Source organism: Azolla caroliniana, unplaced genomic scaffold (assembly GCF_043228905.1).
Source record: "Azolla caroliniana isolate FFs.n. ecotype wild unplaced genomic scaffold, voAzoCaro1.0.p SCAF_1, whole genome shotgun sequence".
NCBI lineage: Eukaryota > Viridiplantae > Streptophyta > Polypodiopsida > Salviniales > Salviniaceae > Azolla > Azolla caroliniana.
The window spans coordinates 6,777,192-6,795,669 of NW_028230436.1; the positions used below are offsets into that span (position 1 = coordinate 6,777,192).

An 18,478-nucleotide genomic window follows, 5' to 3' on the forward strand; every position below is an offset into this window, starting at 1 on the left:
TTGCCTTTCTCATAGAAGAAACCCATCCAATAAGCAAGGAGCAATTGGCATTCAATCTTGAATCTCCGAGCTTTACGGGTATTCTCTCATTTAAGAATAATTTCAGACCATGAAGAACAACGCTACTTTCTTTCTTTTCTTGTTTCGAGTTTTACAAATGAGCTTATGATTCAAACTTCTACATGAAATATTGGATTTACAATTGCAAGTTTAGGTTGTTAAGGTGACATGTCACGCATGATCCATGGTGGCTTTTCTCTCTACACAATGTCAAACCTAATAATTAATTACAAAATCGTGTTTAGACTTTCCCCTTGCCCTCCCTCATTCATGCAATTATTTTAATATCATTCACCTGAGGACTAGCAATTTTATGGCCAAAACTATCACGATGAGTGTTGCAAGAGAGAATGTGAAGAGTGATCTATTGTTGAAAGAACAAACATAAAAAAAACTCGATTCCACATTTTGTTGAAATTACTTATGGGGGTTTAACTTGGAAATCTCAAAACTTTAGAGTTACTGTATACATCTCATTTCAAACTTCAAAAAGGTGATATTGTGGCTAAGAATTACAATCAAATTGGGATTTTTTGAGCAATTTCTTGACAATTGGGAATGAGTTACAATCACAAACTTACAACAGTCTACTAAGAAATTTAGAAGGAGGCCGTTCGAACGACGAAACGAACAAGGCGTGCGTCGTCCACAGTGGCCCTCCACCAACGACCAAAGTTCCTTGCTAAGAATAAGGACAAATTATCACCTTCTTATCTACTAACTACTTAACTTACGCGACGAATAAAGTTGTGATATATGTATGATGTAAATATAGATAAACATAAGTTTTTTTTCTTTTTTTGTTGGGGGGCGGCGAGCCATTTGTATTAAAATATGCAAATTATATTAACATTTTATTATCAACAAAGTTGACTTTACTTTTTAAGCTTTGTTTTTTTAAATAAAATGATTAATATACATATTAGATAGGTCCAATAGGTAGCCAAGTCTTCAACGAAAACATATATATACATTATCTTTGACAAATTGATTATGATCATTTGTTCATGAGAGAAATTTCTAAATTGCAATGTTAACACTAGAATTTGTTTTCACATTAGATACATAGTCGAGGTTCTAGGTTGTGTGATTCTATTAATGATTCAATATTGATGTTTGGTTATGACTCAAACATCTCACACAATTTGTTTTGATATGTATATGTTATGTCATAAACATGACAAACATGAATCATGTTCATTTACTAAATGACACATATTTCTCTTTGGCCCACAATTTGCATAAAATTTTAAATATTCTTAGCTTCATCTTCGAAGCAAAACATCTTTTTATTAGGATTAAGAAAAAGTAATGTATGTGAATGAATTGAAATAAAAAAGAACTTAAGTCATGGTATCTTTCTAGCTTTACAACTAATTAGAGCGTCTTCGGTGATCGAGCTCCATAATGGCTATAAACATTTGTGCAAATTATCAATGTTATGATTCCTTTTTAATATTAGTATTGCGTAAGGGAAGCTATTGTTTTCAATCATTGGATTGTGAAAAAGTTGTTAAACTGAATTTGTAAAGCCATTCCTATTCTTTTAGTAGAAACTATAATTTTAAAAGCTTGCATACTATGTATGTGGAAAATACATTTCATACATGCCTATAAGGCATTACATGCTCTTACATGATGTGACGGTTTTGTTCATCATCCTTCAATGCCCTTGTTTACAAATGTGAAATTGATGCTATTAAAAAACATAAATCCATAAGGTTTTGAATAAGATAAAACAATTACGGACTCATGCAAACATATGAAATATACAACAACCATTAGAAAACCACGACGACTAAAAACACTAGTGGATAACCTATACAAAAACAAATTTTAGAGTGTTTTTGCATAAAAGAAAAGCAACTCAAAGAGGAGATATAGGGTTATAGAACCAAATTCTTTATAGAGGTATCTCCCTCCAATCCTTATATCTCGTGAAGAGATGCCATCACTAATTCATTACATCTAACCTAACACTAGAGTTTGTTACAAATTAGTAAAAGAGCTAAGATTTGTCAACATAAGTAAGAACGTTAGTTATCATTTAGATTGAAATAATTGTTGAGGATCCAATGCTAGGACAACTTAATATTTCTCCATCAATAGGGCTCTTAAATGTATGAGTATTTTTCTAGCTCAAAATAATCATAAAAATCTCAAAACTACTTCTCAATGTCCAATGTCTCATTGCTCAACTATCACATACCTCATAACATCACCTAACAGCTCTGATAGATGTTTTGCTCCTAATTTCTTAAACCATTTCATAATGTCAAGCATCCAACCACCTCAAAGCTTTTTTTGTACCTTGCATCCTATGTTCCAAGCTTGTTTAGGAAATCTATGGTTAGGCATATTCTTGACTTTCGCGTATTCTTTGCATGGGTAGTACCTATGTCGATTGGGCACCAATTTCTAGTAGCAAGATAAGATAGGATATTGTGGAGATGGGTGTAAGGAGTTTACAAGAGTTTTAGCAAAACAATGGATTTTTCTTGTTGGACAGAGAGAGAGAGAGAGAGAGAGAAAGAATACTACCATTTCACCAAAAAAGAGAGAGTACAGCTTTAGTCCAAAAGTTTGTTGTTGGGGATAAACTTCACAAGGTGGTCCATCCCAATAGTCAATAGACAAGCGCATAACAAAATGGTTTCCACATTTGTTCTAGTCATCTTGAGAACCTAAGTTGTTTGGACAAGGATCTAGCCAATTTTAACCAACCTCAATGCAGCACAATCTTACTAGACTTCCAACCATTTTACAAAACCAGCCTAATCTCCATTCCTGTGTACAAAAGAATTGTTCCTTTGTACCAGCAAATAAAGACAACCCTAGCATGCAGATCTATGTAAGTGGATTGGTCAGTTGTAAAACCTAATTTGTCTCAAATATGATTATACAATCAAAATAACAATGTCATTTTGAACTTAGAAGACTGCAAAGCAACACCCGCTGAGTAAAGTCGTATTACCAAATATAGGGAATAAACGTTGACAGTTACACTGACACAGATCAACAATGCTCTTTAAGAAATCTTGCACAAGGGCCTAAAATTCTATGAAGAGTAATTTATACTCAAATCAAATGTATTTTCTTATATACTAGGAAGGAAAGCCGGGAGTAAAACTCCAATCATTTGCATCATCAGGATAAATTTTATACAAGAAAATGGCTCTTCTTCATTTCATCCTTTCAATATTCTGGTTAATAGACTATCAACACTTGTAAATTTATTATTAGTTTTGATCTCCTTAGGCTTCAGAAATTTGTCTAATAATAACGATGATGACATGGACACATCCAAAACAGATACCTTAGATCCTATACATTCTCTACTCTCTTCATTCTTCTTGTCTTCAGTTGATGAACCAAATTGAGAAATGGGAGAGGATTTCAATCCCAACAGCATCTCATTATTTCTCGATGTTGATTGTAATGTCTCCATAGTTCTCGCTTTAGGAGCTCTTAACAAGGGAATTCCAAATGAATCTTGTGTTGCTGGTGGGGCTTGGGATGAGGGATTATACATCATAGATTCCTCACCTATAGTGGTAAACTTTCTCTTGGAAATGTGTTGATTCGCCTCTAATGATGCTTGCAATATCTCCATAGCTTTTTCTTTCCTATCATTGATCAGAGCCATTGCACTAGAATCACTATCATTGTATCCAATACCTTTATCATCACCAACTGAATAATTGATTTCGGGGAAGTATCCATCATCCTTGGTAGCTTCAACATCATAGATGTCAGCAAACCAGTCATTCTTCTCCTCCGGTATGTATTTTGATGGGAAATCAGGAGAAAAACTCAGTGTATCCATCCCTGAGTTGGCATCTATGGCAACTTTACAATCACCGGCTGCTAATTTTTCATGGCGAAGTCGATCCTTCTCCAGGGTCTTGAGAAGTTCTTGTCTTTCATCTTCGGTTATTGGCTGCAAAATAGATCATATAGGAAAAAATTAACTACAATTATATAAAGAATTTTTTTGAAAATAAACCAGAAGAATGAACTAGACAAAACATATAGGAAAAAAACTCCCTACTACACCTAACATTTTCTTTACTAGCCAGACTGCCCTTAAATTTTCATTATTTGCCCAAATAGCCCTGCTAAGCCCCCCCAAAGGATTTACGGGGATAAATTGAACATATAATTGCTAAAATAGTATATATGGGGATGAATTGATCATGTAGTTGCTCAAAATGTACATATATTACTGAAGACAGGCGAGAGAGGGCATTTGGGGAAATAATGAGAAATCAGTAATGTTAGGAAAATAACGAAAGAATCCCACAACAACGAGCTTTCCAAAGCAATAACTTGAAATATCATAATTTTTTTTAATAGTTGTACCTCGTGAGAAAATCGGCATGATTCCATATCCAAACAGTGTCCTCGAGTATGAAAGAACTTGCAAGGAAAGGTTGATAATGCATGTGAAAATAGACAGTCCTCTCCTTTCAGACAGCAATTGTTTTTAAAGTACTTGCACATCTGACCATCCATGACTTAAATTAGCAATTTATGTCTAATCCATAACACTTCATTTGATAATGAAAATCATGCCTCACCTTAGATTTTGATTCAGGCACAACATTGTGTGAGAAAGAACAATCCACACCCTGTTGATAAACAATAACACATCAAACTACTTTAACTTCTTGTCCATATAAATCTATAAAATATACTGAAATTCAGGGGTACATAGGAGATATTTCACACACCTTGTTGCATTTTCCTTTTATATAAAACTGGCAGAACTTGATTTCTCTTTCCTTCTTAATGGCATGTAGGGGGTGAGGGGGAGGTTTAAAACTGACTTTCCGAATGCCTAGTGCCGCTTGTTTTTTTTCTTGTTTTTGTGCATTTCTTCTATGCTTTGCTCTCTGCATTAAAAAATGAAATTTAAACAAACATATTCTTTTTCAAATTTTTGTAGAAAAATGAACCATAAGTATTGATTGCTTACCTGTTTCTTTTGCCTCCTTTCAGCAGAGATTTTTTTTTTCGGCTTCTTTCTAACTTCCTCCTGTACAAATATGACGAGGATTCATCTTAATATGACATCCAAATTAAGCTAGGGTTTCTTAACTATGTCTAATTAGGTTTCTCCTTCAACTTTCCCAAAATAAGTAGTCTTTAATTGTACCAAATTGGGAAAAACTTTAACATGTCAAACCTGACCTAAGATTTTAACTAGTGCAAAGTTAATTAAATAACTTTTTGTATTATGCTAGCATCATTACATAAGTTTTAATTTGATCATGTTAAGAACAATGTAAGCTTTAACTATGCCAATATGTTTTTAAAAAAATCCACGACCAATATTACTAATGGAATACATGTAATCATTCTTTTTGTTATGAAAATCGATACATGCATGACCTATAAAACATAGAGCTCACTGATCTGATAAACCTGTGTTTGACAACCATATAAATGCACATACAGGAGGGAAAGATCATTGGAATCAGAAGTATATGTTCATAAAATGAATTGCAACATTTATATCAAGGAAGGGGTATAAAATCATATTGATATGATGATGATGGTCTCATCAGAACAATCTCGAATTTCATGTTTCATGGGCTCAATATGTAGGCATAATGGACCCATGGAGAATTGTATTAAAAGCACATCAAAGATAAAGCATGATGTCCAAAGACATGCTCCATGTAGAGCAGTCCATGGTGAAAGCATGGAACCGTGTTAACCCATCACCATGATCCATGACATTACATACAAGGCATATGAAAGCATGAAATAATGCGATAGATTTCATTTTTTTTCCAAATGCCAATAAAATTAAATTAGAACAACAAAGAATAGTAGCCAACATTAGAAAATTTCTCAACGTTAAAAAAGTAAACTATGTCATGCACAAGTATAAGTTTGAAACCGTCAATACAAATAACACTAAAATAGTCGGACCATAATAATCTTTTATTTAGTAACCTCGATAGAAAAAATTTGATCATCTCCAGCATCAGTGGTCCAGAGACCAACTTCTTCTTCAATCGCCTTTGATAAAAGGCCCTTCACGCTCTGTTCAACACAAAATAAAGAAAAATATTACCACCATGATGTGTCTCAATCACGAAGTTTCTCCATTATGGGATGGCATTTTTTTCTAGTCTTTAACAATACAGAAAAGAATAATAACTTTGTGCATTTTAGTACCCAGAATTTTTGTGATCTCTCATAGCGAACACTGAATTATTACAACAAATTTATATAAAAATGCCTAGAAAAAGAAATGGGTTTAGTACAGTGCCTAATGAAAACTTAATACCTATAAATGCTTCCTCACCGATCATCAAACCTCATAGTTCGCAGTCAGCACCTACTTACCCCTACACAAATGAGCAACTAAATTGTTGTTCGATAGAGCCATCAGAAACAACCAATGTCGTAGGGAAAAACATCCTTTATAATTCCCCAAAATCCTCCTGAACTTTCCATCCTACAAAGAGAATTCCAAACATCATGCAATGCACGAAAACAGTCATGTCTCCCAACTAACTAGAAGTCAAAGTTTAGGGAAAAGCTCCAAAGTAACTCATAGTTTTTCTTTATTTCCTTAACTGCCCCTAATTTCAATTATTTCCGAAAAGAACAATTTATATGTGATCTTCGACCAATTCTATGCTATCCTCTGTTTCTTAATAACATGTGCTTTGTAGGCTTATGTCATCAATTCATCCGCCCTTTTTTCCCTTTCAGTGACTGAAAAAGAGAGCTGCGAGATACAACAAAATAGTAATATTTGGGGAAATAATAAAAAACATTGCGAGTATTTCAGAGTTCTTTTACCTAAATATTACTTAATCGAAAATTACAGATCACTCAATGAATTTGCCCAAACCTATCATTGGCTATGTAAATTGAACCATCTAATAGACATCATGACTTCCATATGCAATGAATGATTTACACGGGTTATTAAATAGATAGAATGAAGTATGCATGAAACATCTTTACCACTCATCCATAATCAGAAAGGCATAAATAAATCAGTCAGTCATAATCTAAAGTATTAACAAGAGATATACTTGGAAAATTTTAAAACCCAAAATACCCAAGTTTTTCTTTATTTTCTAAAAAACCCTAAGTTCTTAGTATCCTTTATATGCAGTCAAATAGTAAATTCATCCTCCTCCAAAGGCATCTGAGGAAAACAAAGTAATGCCTGGTTATTTCCCTAAATTAAATATTAATCTAGGAGTGAACTTTTCTAATCACTTTGGTATAACAACTTGCCAATTACCTTCTTGCTTGCCTCTGTCTCCCTTGCTGCTTCGTTTTCTTTTGAAGATGACCTTGGTTTTGTACAATGAGAACTGTCTTTCGTGGTGATCACATCAGCATCAGCCTTTGTAGATGGCATTTTCTTTCCCTTTTGTAAAGCTGTTCCTTTGCTACCTGTGGCCTTTTTCTTGATATCCGAACATTGACCATTGTTATGATCAGCCTTTCTTTTTTTGTTTGGCTTTTCTTTCTTCTTTTTTACACTACTGATATCAGTCTGTGGAGACTTCTGGTTGAATAGCTGCCCATCTCTTCTCTTTGCAGAACGTGTATTATAATAACGAGACAAGAAAAACCCAATTGGCATGTCCATTTCATCATCCGTTGGCAATTTAAAATTTTCTTTGGAAAACTCAGGCGCATCTTTTGTCTGAGTTTCAACCTCATTTTTGTTGTTCTCTTCTTGTAATGAGTCGTTATCAATCCATTTCTCTGATAGTTCACCTTCTTCAAGATCATCATTATCTTCTAGAGTAGTACTATGTACAGTATTTCCACTTTTTCCTTCATTTGAATCATCTACATTGCTACATGGTAACAAAAAATCATCACACGACGAAAGGGATGATACTTCGTTCTTTTCATCGCATCTGTAAACCATTAAGGGCACCTCATGTTCTGTTTGAAAGCATGAAACTTCTCTTCCTTCCTTTTCACATGGTATAGCAATATCAGCACAAGCAAAAGAAGAAGAGATGTTATTATTTTTATTGCATTCCATTGAGTTGTCCTCATTGTTACATGGTATAGCAATATCCTCACAGTGCAAAGAACAAGATGCCCTATTATTTCCATTGCTTTGCTTCAAGTTACACATATCGTTACATTGTATAAGAATATCATCACAGTGCAAAGAGCATGATGATTCATTATTTTCATCCCCTTCAAATGTCCCGACAGATACCTCATGTCCTATTTGAATGCAGGAAATTTCTCCCCCTGGAACACCCTTTGAATCATCTACATTGCTACACAGTATAACAGTATCATCAAAAGGCAAAGAGCATGACACATCATTCTTTGCACTGTCTTCATTAACCCCTAAGGGCACCTCATCTCTACATAAACTGCCATTATGAATCATGTTAATATTATCCTCCATATCTGTTAGGTTACATGACCTTTGTCTCTGTATGTCTACAGGTATCACAAGATGTGAACTATTACATAAATTAATATTACGATTCATCTCCTCTTCATCTTGCATATCAACTTGTTTTGATGAAGTTTCTCTATGTATATCCATAGATACAGTAGGATACAAACTTTCACCTCCATCACTGTTATGAATCACATCCTCTTTATCTTGCAGATCACTTTGTTTGGATAGCATTTCTTTGTGGAGATTCACATGCACCGTAAGATGTGAAATTTTGCATACATCACCATTACAAATCGTGCTGAATTCATTCTGCATATCACTTGGTTTCCAAGACACTTCTTTGTGCATATCCACAGGAGCCACAAAATGCGAAATTTCACTGCATACATCACCACTACAAAGCATGTTGGCTTCATTCTCCTTATTACATTGTTTGTATAAAATTTCTCTGTGTATGTCCACAAGTGTCGCAGATCGTGAGCCACTACATGCATTTCCACTATCATGAATCGTGGCTTCTTCAACTAGGCTGCATAACATTTCTCTGTTTATACCAGTATCAGAAATTATGTTTTCTTTATCAACATTGTTGCATAACACTCCCCTATGAATATCCACATGTGCCACATTATGTGAATCATTATGTGAATCCCCATAATCATGAGTTATGTTATCTTTCCCAACTTGGTTGTATAAGATTTTGGTGTGTATATCCACGTTTACTACATGATGTGAGCCACTACAGCTTATATTATCTGTCTTGGAGTTCATATCATCAGATTTCGCATCATGCATATCAGCCAATTCAACATGAAACACTTGATCATCAATACTCGAACAAAAGACATCATCGATGCCACTTATATCAAAAATTTCTTTTTGATTATATGAAATATTTCTGGATAAATCCCCATTAGAGAATGTTCTATCTTCATGCTTCATGTCCATTTGGTTGCATAATACTTCTCTGTGTAAACCATCATTTCTCTGTGGGTCATTGCGCCTTACATCAATCTTAGAAGGAACATCAGTATTCATTTCGATGACATCTATAATACCTGATATATTATAGTTTATATTCTCCAGCTCCAAAGCCATAGCGTGATGTATTTTGTCATTAGATTTGATGGTGTCCATCTTTGAAGGAACATCAGTATTCATTTCAATGACATCCATCTTAGAAGGAACATCAGTATTCATTTCAATGACATCCGTCTTAGAAGGAACATCAGTATTCATTTCGATGACATCTATAAAACCTGAACCCTTACAGTTTATATTCTCCAGCTTCAAAGCCATATCGTGATGTATTTCGCCATCAGATTTGATGGTATCCATGTTTGAAGACGTATCAAGATGCACTTCACCATTAAAGCTTGTATTACCCTTTCTAGAAGCCATATCGTTATGCATTTCGCCATCAGAGTGCATTTGGAAAGGAAACATTTTTGAATCAGACCTCACAATGGTATCATCATCACTCATATTCACAACAATACGATCGCTAAAACGTGAAGATAAAGAAGCAGAGATGGCATCAATTCGATGAGGAAGACGCCCTTTGATGGATTTCTTGTTCTTACCTGAGCAATGAGAGAAAGTGAGAGGAGGAGGAGGAAGCCATGGAAGCTGAGGTTTGCTCAGCTCTCCAAGATTAGCGAAGAGAAACTCTGTGAACTTCAGGAATCGGTCTCGCAACCTGTGTGACGGAATAAAATCTTGAATCACTGGAGAAGAATGCAACGATGTTGATGTTGATGGTGATGGTGATGGTGATGGTAATGGTGATGGGGATGGAGCTGAAGAAATATTCCGACAATCTTCTTCTTCTCCATCTCCTTCATCCTCAGCTAGAGTCATCCTCGGTTCAGAGGAGATCTGCGCGGCGTGAAGAAGAAGAAAGGTAGAAAAACCCTAATTTTGTGCAGACACAGATTCTGAGAGGTTTTTCAAAGCGCCTAGTTTGTGTAGATATTTAGAAAAAAACCAGTATTGTATTAATTTGTTAATTATATGAGAAATTTACTATCTTTAATTACATATCTAAACATGGATTAATAACTTCAAAGAAACTAAACTTTCCTTTTTTCCTCCAAAATTTTCATTGAATTACATGCATGTAGTAGAGTAGTAGTAGTAGTAGTAGTAGTAGTAGTAGTGACAAGGTAGTAGTAATAGTAGTAGTAGTAGTAATAGTAATAGTAATAGTAGTAGTAGTAGTAGTAGTGTCTTCGAAAAATTCTACGTTTTAAATACGTACATAGCCTTCACAAGTTTTTGAAGAGTAGATGATGATACTTGCGAAATGAGTCGATTGCTCTCTACTCGTCAAGCAAAAATACCAACCTGATTAAGATAATGACACGTTTAACTTTTTGCTTTTGGTTTTCCATCCAGATAAATACTCATTGGCTAATGAAACGTTGCTAAATTAATCGTGTGCGCATAGTCATTTACAAGTTTTCTGAATTATAGGCTTACTGTGAACATTCATGTGATTTGGAGCCAATACTCTGACCATGCAAACTGAAAACATGACTTTGTTCCAGTAAATTTCCCATAACTATATTGCCTTAACTTAAGGGAAGTTTATAATTACACATCGAGAACATTGGGGATGGAGAACCTGGCCTAATCAACTCTATTACTTGACTCGGCAATATGAGAGGTCTTGAGGCCATCTTATATTGGTATCGGTTAATAATTAGGTAATTAACTAGGGTTAATTAGTGACTAATTATGTGAGTAGTTAAGTAGCGGAAGATTATGTGATATTTGTGCGTATGTGTGTGAGAGGAAGAGAGAGAAAGAGAGAGAGAGGAAGATACACTTATGAACGATAATGTAAAATGGGGGATGATTAACAAGAGTGTAGCTAAAGACCTTTCCTCTATATTAATAAGCATCAAAATACAACGATATCCTCAATGAGGTATAGATATATCTCATGTGCAAGGTCAACACACTAACTACATTCTATCTAGGTAACTACTAAGTTACGCGGTTAACCAAATGGCTAAACTAAGTTGAGCTTGATATCTCAACATATCAAATAGTTATTTGCATTTTGCTTTAGTACTTCAGGAACTACCAAAAAGTGGTGGCTAAGGTGATAAAGTCAAGATGGTAAAATGCAACAATAAAAATATTAACATGTATGGTTGAAGATCATTTCAATAACGGGACAAATGCTCCAACCAATTGATCAAGATACCTAACACGGTATCTAAGATCATGGAATTGATGCTTTATCAACTGAAGGCCTTATGATGACATCAAACTCTATGAACCACCAAAATGCGGTGGTGGAGAGGGTGAATGTAACAAGTTACATGATCCTCTATCAAGGCAAAATGTAAGGATGATGTAAAAATATATACAAATAAGGATTTGAGTATGGGATGGATCATGATCTAAACAAGTGGTTAAATTGATTGGTTCAATACAAGAGTAGCAATAAGTATTTGTGCCTTAATATTGGAGTATTCTATGAGCTAGTAAAAGGTAGTTGTCAATAGAGTGAATTTACAAGATCATCAATCCCCAATAAGCCTCTACATCTCTTGCTCTAATGCCACAATTTGGCTTGCAAGGTAAAGCTAGCTTAAATAGAATATGCATGATACATGTATTCTTTCTGTTACAGGCATGACCATATAATATCCCGTGGTAAGTTTTACCGTAGTATTCTATACACGTGGATAAAGTGTGAGGGTTAAATGAGAGCGTAAAGAAGGGAAGGATTACTTTTAATCTTTGGGATTGGGACAACCCATTAGGCCAAGTGTGAACTTGCTTGGGGGTCAAACTCTTAGGTTTGGCTATAAATATGAGGCCTAGCTACCCTCATTTGATATCTCTTGACTACATCGAAATTCTGTCCCTGTGGTGGGTCAACTCTTGTAGTGAGCGCGCCAATACCAAGTACGCCACAACACCACGACGATGGTATGGAACGCCGATGGAGGCTCAAGTCCGTCTTGATCCTTCGCTCGGGGGTGATCGAGTGGATCGACACCCTTTTTTCTCTCTCCTCTCTTATTTTTCTATTTATATTGTCCTTATCATATGCTTACATTAGTAGCTAGCTCTAACACTTTCTTACCAATAAGCTCCATTTTTACAAACTCTCTAACAAAAGAAGAAGTTGAATCGGAAACAATGTTGAACTCGAGAAACAATATAGGAAAACCAACTCATTTATTTACAAGAAGAACAAAATTGCTTATTTATAGATGCCTACATTAGGTAGTTGTAGATGGTACCTACATGTGTAGGGTGTAAAGATAATCCTACATATAAGCATGGAGAGAGAGACATTGTAAACTCTTGGCCATTTGTGACCTTTTGGTGGGAGACTGTAGAAAATAGGACACTTTAAGGAAAACTTGTCAAATTAGTGTGAATCCTCCCCCTGATTATATAAGACGGAGAAAAGAGGCTTGAAGAGTGGTGGCTTGTGTATGAGTTTTTGTGTGGTCAATTGAGTGAATGTTGATCACTACGTGAAAGATCCTACAGTATACTATTATTTGTGTGAAGGTCAAGCACAACCCTCTGTTTCTATTTGGTGTATTTTGTCTGTCTCTCTCGTAAATCAATGTTTGTTATTAAAACAAGATGACAATAAAACCCTTGCTATCTTCACTACTTCATAAATAGTGATAGTGCAAGGGAAACACTCTCAAGTGTTGCAAAACTAGATGACGTTTCTCTATCTCCTCTTGGGACAATGTCCCCATACAACACAGATGTGTATTCTCTCTCTCTCTCTCTCTCTCTCTCTCTTTGCTCTTTTAGTGACCATCTGTGTTGAAATATTTCTATTGTAATAGAGATTGCCAGGATACCTTGTTATCATCCAAACTCCAATACTCTCAACATAGAAATGGCAACTATATGATTGGATTTAAGGTTTTCTTCCACTTGTTGGTAGTTTATTCTTTAGTTTAAGTATAAGCTTCATGTTTAGGCTTAGATAACAACTTTGAGTGTAAGGTTCGATGTTTAGTCTCAAATAATAACACAAAAAAGTGATTATTATATTGTGTGGGTTTGAATCTATGTTTTAGGATATGAGGCAAATTAGCATCAATGGTCAAGTTTCAATCAATGTTGGTGGTATAGCTTATGCTTAAGTTTTTGGATTATTGTAAATTGGGCCATCGCGAATTCTTCCTCCTCGAGAAAAGACAACATATTGACTATATTAGACATTCTAATTGTTGTAAATTGTAATACTGATGAAGATGTCTTGAAGGATGAATTCCTTGTAAATGATCTTAGTGCACATTATAGATAGATCTAGAACGTATCAAGATGAAGTATCCTTGCATCTTATGGTTGGTATTCCTATATTGCATGTCCACAAAGCACGTGTGTTTTTTCAAGATTACAAATTTTCTACATATATTACAATGTACACTTTTTCATGACAAGAAAATGGCCATCTCCAACTTTCTTTGATGTGTTATCTAGGTCGAAGTCTCTTGTTTCTTGAACATGCATGTTCATTCTATAAATTCTATAAGGAGACATCATTTTGCATATATTGTCTATGTGCATTGTGCATCATCACTTACTCATGTCAACATCAAGAACATTATATTTTCACTTTCACTGTCATCGTCATTGGATTATCTGGTAGTTTGGTGGTGTTTATACCATGTAGATATATAAACTTCTACTTCCTCATATTGGAGAAGGAAAGCTTCACAACAAAGATATTAACTTGTTTCTTTTCAAGCTCTAACTAGTTACGTAACAAGTTTATCGAGTGATTACTATATACCTTAATCCTTCCAATTGTGCTCTTCATCTAACAATGCCATAAAAAGATTCATTGAGGAAGTAATCATACAAATGTTAGACAAGAGTTTTTTACCTTGAAACGAATCATTTTAGCTAACTATGATTTCAATGATAAAATTGTATTGATAACCTTATTTATCGAGCCATGGAAATTACAAGTTTTTATCACTTTTGAAATAAATAGTTAAACATATTAGTTTCTCTATCAATAAACATGACTCATCCTTCATTTGATATGGGCCACTAGGTTACCCCCCTATGTTTTCTATTCATGTAAGGAGTCGGGACAAATCAATCATTCACATTGTTAACAATGACATATCATTCAATTCAAAGTGTTCTTTATGCATGCCACACCTTAGAAGATTATGATAACTCAATGAGACAAGTTCCCAAAACTATGGTTCATGATCTTGTTATTATTCCTTGTACCGTCCATTTACATTAAACATATGGAACACCATGTGAATGTTCTTTTTTCTATTTCATTGCATGTTTGAATCTAGAATTTAAATATGTTTTTTTCTACTTGTTTTCGAATATAATGTCAAAGTCACTTTGAACCATATGCTTTTATGTGCTCATTTCTCATGTTCAACCTACCTGGATTTAGATAATCAAATCGTAATGCTCCCGAAACATCACTTCATATGTACATATCACTTCACCAAAATCATTTAGTCCTTTTATTATTTTACAACACAATTTCTTGTACTTGTCTTGTCTAAATCTCCGACATTACATTCAAGGGGGCAAATTTTTGGAATGTTATTGATAAAAAGGTGGCATTCCTCATTCCTCATCGCCTTCCAAAGGATTTATAAGTCTTCAATTTCACGAGCAAAATATATACTTTTTGAGTTTTGATTTAAAATAACGATGATCAAGTCATCATCACACACGATTTTGGTGCAATAATTCCAACATTTGAGAACTACTTTCAAATATAGGGATTCCACGACAAATTGGCCAACGTCAAGAGAATATCTTTAGACCAATAGTAAATACGAGGATATAATAAATGTATAGAGAGAGCTCATATGAGTTTAAAACAAACATTAAGAAACTCAGGATGGTCCACGTCAAAAAGTTTAAGGGTCCACAAGTAGCAAAACGAAACATAAAGAGGTTAAAACTTGCATTGTGCTTTAAGCTTTGAACCCGGTTAAAGTCATTCATTCACCCCTTGGTCTTGAACTCTTTACTCGTTGGCACGTATACCTTATATACTCATCGCCTCCGTTACTTTCACATTCTTTTCGAGATTCTAATGCACATGATAATTAAACAATGGGAACGTTAGCGGCATACAACATCGATGAGAAGCGGTTGTTAAACCGACGTAGTGTTTGTTACTATTATATTTCAAGGTTGAAAAAAATGAGGGACCGCAAATTGTGTGTGTGTGTGGCGTGGGGGGGCACCCTACCAAATTTGGTAGAGATATGTCCGCCTGAATTATATACATGTTTGCCCAACCCGAATTCGGTCGAGAAAGGCCCGCCCGACCCGAATTCGGTTGAGAAATGTCCGCCTGACCTGAATTCGGTCGAGAAATGTCCGCGAGAATGGGGATACACAATATATACATATATAAATGGATGGCCATGGTGAGGTGGAGGAATCTAGTGGAGGGAGAGGCATTTTTTTACAAGAGAAAGGGCCTGTCAATATAAAGACAAAGAGAAGACACCACCAAATTAGCACCCCTGTTGATGATGAAGGCCATGACATATGCCTCATTGGAGAGTACTCTGTGTGTGTGTGTCATACAATCTCTGATTAGATTAATGAACCATCTTTGAGATGCATCATCAATCATGCCAATATTTCAGAATGCTGTAATCTTTAAAGAATTTCTACCATCCGATCATGATTTCTTAGTATGCGTGTAATATATCTGCTGTCCTTATACCATACTTTGTGTATAATACTTGCATAATACTATGTATAATACTGATTAGTTGGAGGAGGAGGAGGAGGAGGTTAGAAGAAGAGGAAGAGGAAGAGGAAGAGGAAGAGGAAGAGGAATCAGAGCTTGCCCATCAACGAAAATCCATGATCATTAACGCATATCCATTCTCCAGTAGATAATTAGATCATAGAATTTACAGAAATAAGGAGAAGGATCGCTCCGAACCAAAGTTTCATCGAGAGGTCCAAATTGTCAAGTGATTTAAATATATGGAGACTGAGATGGTCATGATCGAAGTCCCTGCCATGGCCAATTATATGGAGACTGAGACGGCCATGATCGAAAGCCTCTCCATGCCCAATTATAACTGTACCATTTCATCATCATTGTCTTCATGTCCATCTTCTTCCTCTGTTTCACCCTCCTCTTCTTCGTCCTCCTCATTGTCCTTACCATCACCATCTTCTTTTTCATCACCATCACCATCAACATCACCATCACCATCACCATCTTCTTCTTCTTTTTCTTCTTCTTTGATGTCTTTATTGTTTGCCCTTACATCAGTTGCAGAAGCAGCAAAGTCTAATATACGTTTCATGGCAGCTAGTGTAATATCATCATCACCCGCTAAACAGAACGTCACTAAAGAGATTCAGATGACGCCAACTTTCATGGATATTGCTACGCAGGAGCTTAATGACATGGTGACCTTTATGCTTCAGGATATAGGTTGCAATATAAGTACTGAGAAAAACAAGATTAGATTGGATAATATAATGGAGACAGAGATGGCTTTCCAACAACGAAATCGCTGAAAGATAGATTTTGCATATCCATCTGTCTATATATATCCCCGATAGAAAAACTTTGAGATACAATCATCTGAAACCAACAGAGATTTATTTTCCCCTGATCTGAGAATTCTACATTGTCATCGTAGCTTTCTGAACATCATATATAGACATACGTACATACATACATACGTTACGTACACACACACACACATGTGATGTTCAGAATGATTTCTCAGGTCAAAGAAAGTTCTGATCTGTAGTTTCTGGTGATAGTATACAATGAAGAGACTGACCATAATGTACATATATTTTTCTCAGATGAAAGAATATTCTGAACTGTATTTTCAAATGATTATATATAATGAAGAGACTGATCAGAATTTAATTATATTTTCCGAGGCGGAAGAAGTTTTGGGAGTATGAATGGCTTTCTCCAGATGAAAAAAATCACATTCTCTGCGTGTTCTGATGATTAAATACATATGCACGCCAATATAAGAAATGTTATAATTGTCGCTGATTTCTCAGATCAAAGAACAAATTCTCTGTTGGTATCTCATGATTATATATATACGTGCACATATATCTATCTATCTATCTATATTTATTTATAGACATCTGATGTGGTTTCAGAAAATTTGTATTTTTTGGATACATGGGGCAATGCTCAAAAAGAATGTAATTTCTCAGATCAAAGAACTATTTCTGGTTTGTGATTATTATTAATATGCTATTATGGAAGAGAAGCTGAAGTGCATATATTTATACACACACACACACACACACACACACACACACACACACACACACACACACATATAATATTTGTATTCCATACCATGGAAGATATATCTATCTAATGCAGTGTTGTATAGTATCATCAGAAATCCATGCGGAGTAGGTTGACATTTTGAGATATGTGTGTGTGAATGTGTGTTGATGATGATACTATACAACACTGTATTATATAGATATATCTTCCATAGTATGTAATACAAAATAACATCCCATGATTTTAAGATAATAATACTGCAGAAATTCATGATCAAATCATGAACGAAGAACCATTAAATTTGTGGTGAAAGAAAATGTAGCTCTAATAATTCTTTTCATGGGAGCTCCCCATTATAAAGGGATATAAAGCTAATGTTTCAAAAGATTTCTGATGATATCTTCGAGGTTTCTATTTTCAAACAAGTTAATATTGACAGTATAAATGTGTGTGTAATATATGTTGCTGTAACTGACTGACTATGTAGAAAACCAGATAACACATCCTGGTATTTACCTATGCCCATGGAATCTCTCCTACTTTCCAGCTGTGAGAATACTTGAATCTCCCTTCTTGCTGATACTGAGAATACCTACCCAATCCATTAAACACACACTCATAACAAATTCCATGATCTACCTGACATGCCTTTCACTTTGATGATTCATCCAGATACCAAATCTAGCATAACCACAATCATAATCATT

General features: G+C 35.0%; 1 protein-coding gene across 1 annotated transcript; it reads right to left on the reverse strand.

The window, feature by feature from the left end:
• Nucleotides 1–3,168: 3,168 nt before the first annotated feature.
• Nucleotides 3,169–10,438, reverse strand: EMB1789 (CCCH-type zinc finger family protein). Its single transcript, XM_087322279.1, has 7 exons — nt 7,337–10,438; nt 6,025–6,114; nt 5,039–5,098; nt 4,794–4,955; nt 4,641–4,691; nt 4,423–4,563; nt 3,169–4,000 (listed from the first exon to the last, which is right to left on the reverse strand). The coding sequence occupies exons 1-7, from the start codon at nt 10,337–10,339 to the stop codon at nt 3,248–3,250; spliced, it is 4,260 nt and encodes a 1,419-aa protein (XP_087178405.1). The 5' UTR covers nt 10,340–10,438; the 3' UTR covers nt 3,169–3,247.
• Between the last annotated feature and the right edge of the window lie 8,040 nt (nt 10,439–18,478).

What these genes read in the sequence shown, in the direction of transcription:
- EMB1789 (XM_087322279.1), bottom strand. Translation starts at nt 10,339, where the DNA reads ATGACTCTAGCTGAGGATGAAGGAGATGGAGAAGAAGAAGATTGTCGG. An exon ending in ATCAAATTTTTTCTATCGAG is followed by an intron (nt 5,099 to 6,024) that starts GTTACTAAATAA and finishes ATATTTGTACAG; the next exon opens with GAGGAAGTTAGAAAGAAGCC. An exon ending in AAAGGAGGCAAAAGAAACAG is followed by an intron (nt 4,956 to 5,038) that starts GTAAGCAATCAA and finishes TTTTTAATGCAG; the next exon opens with AGAGCAAAGCATAGAAGAAA.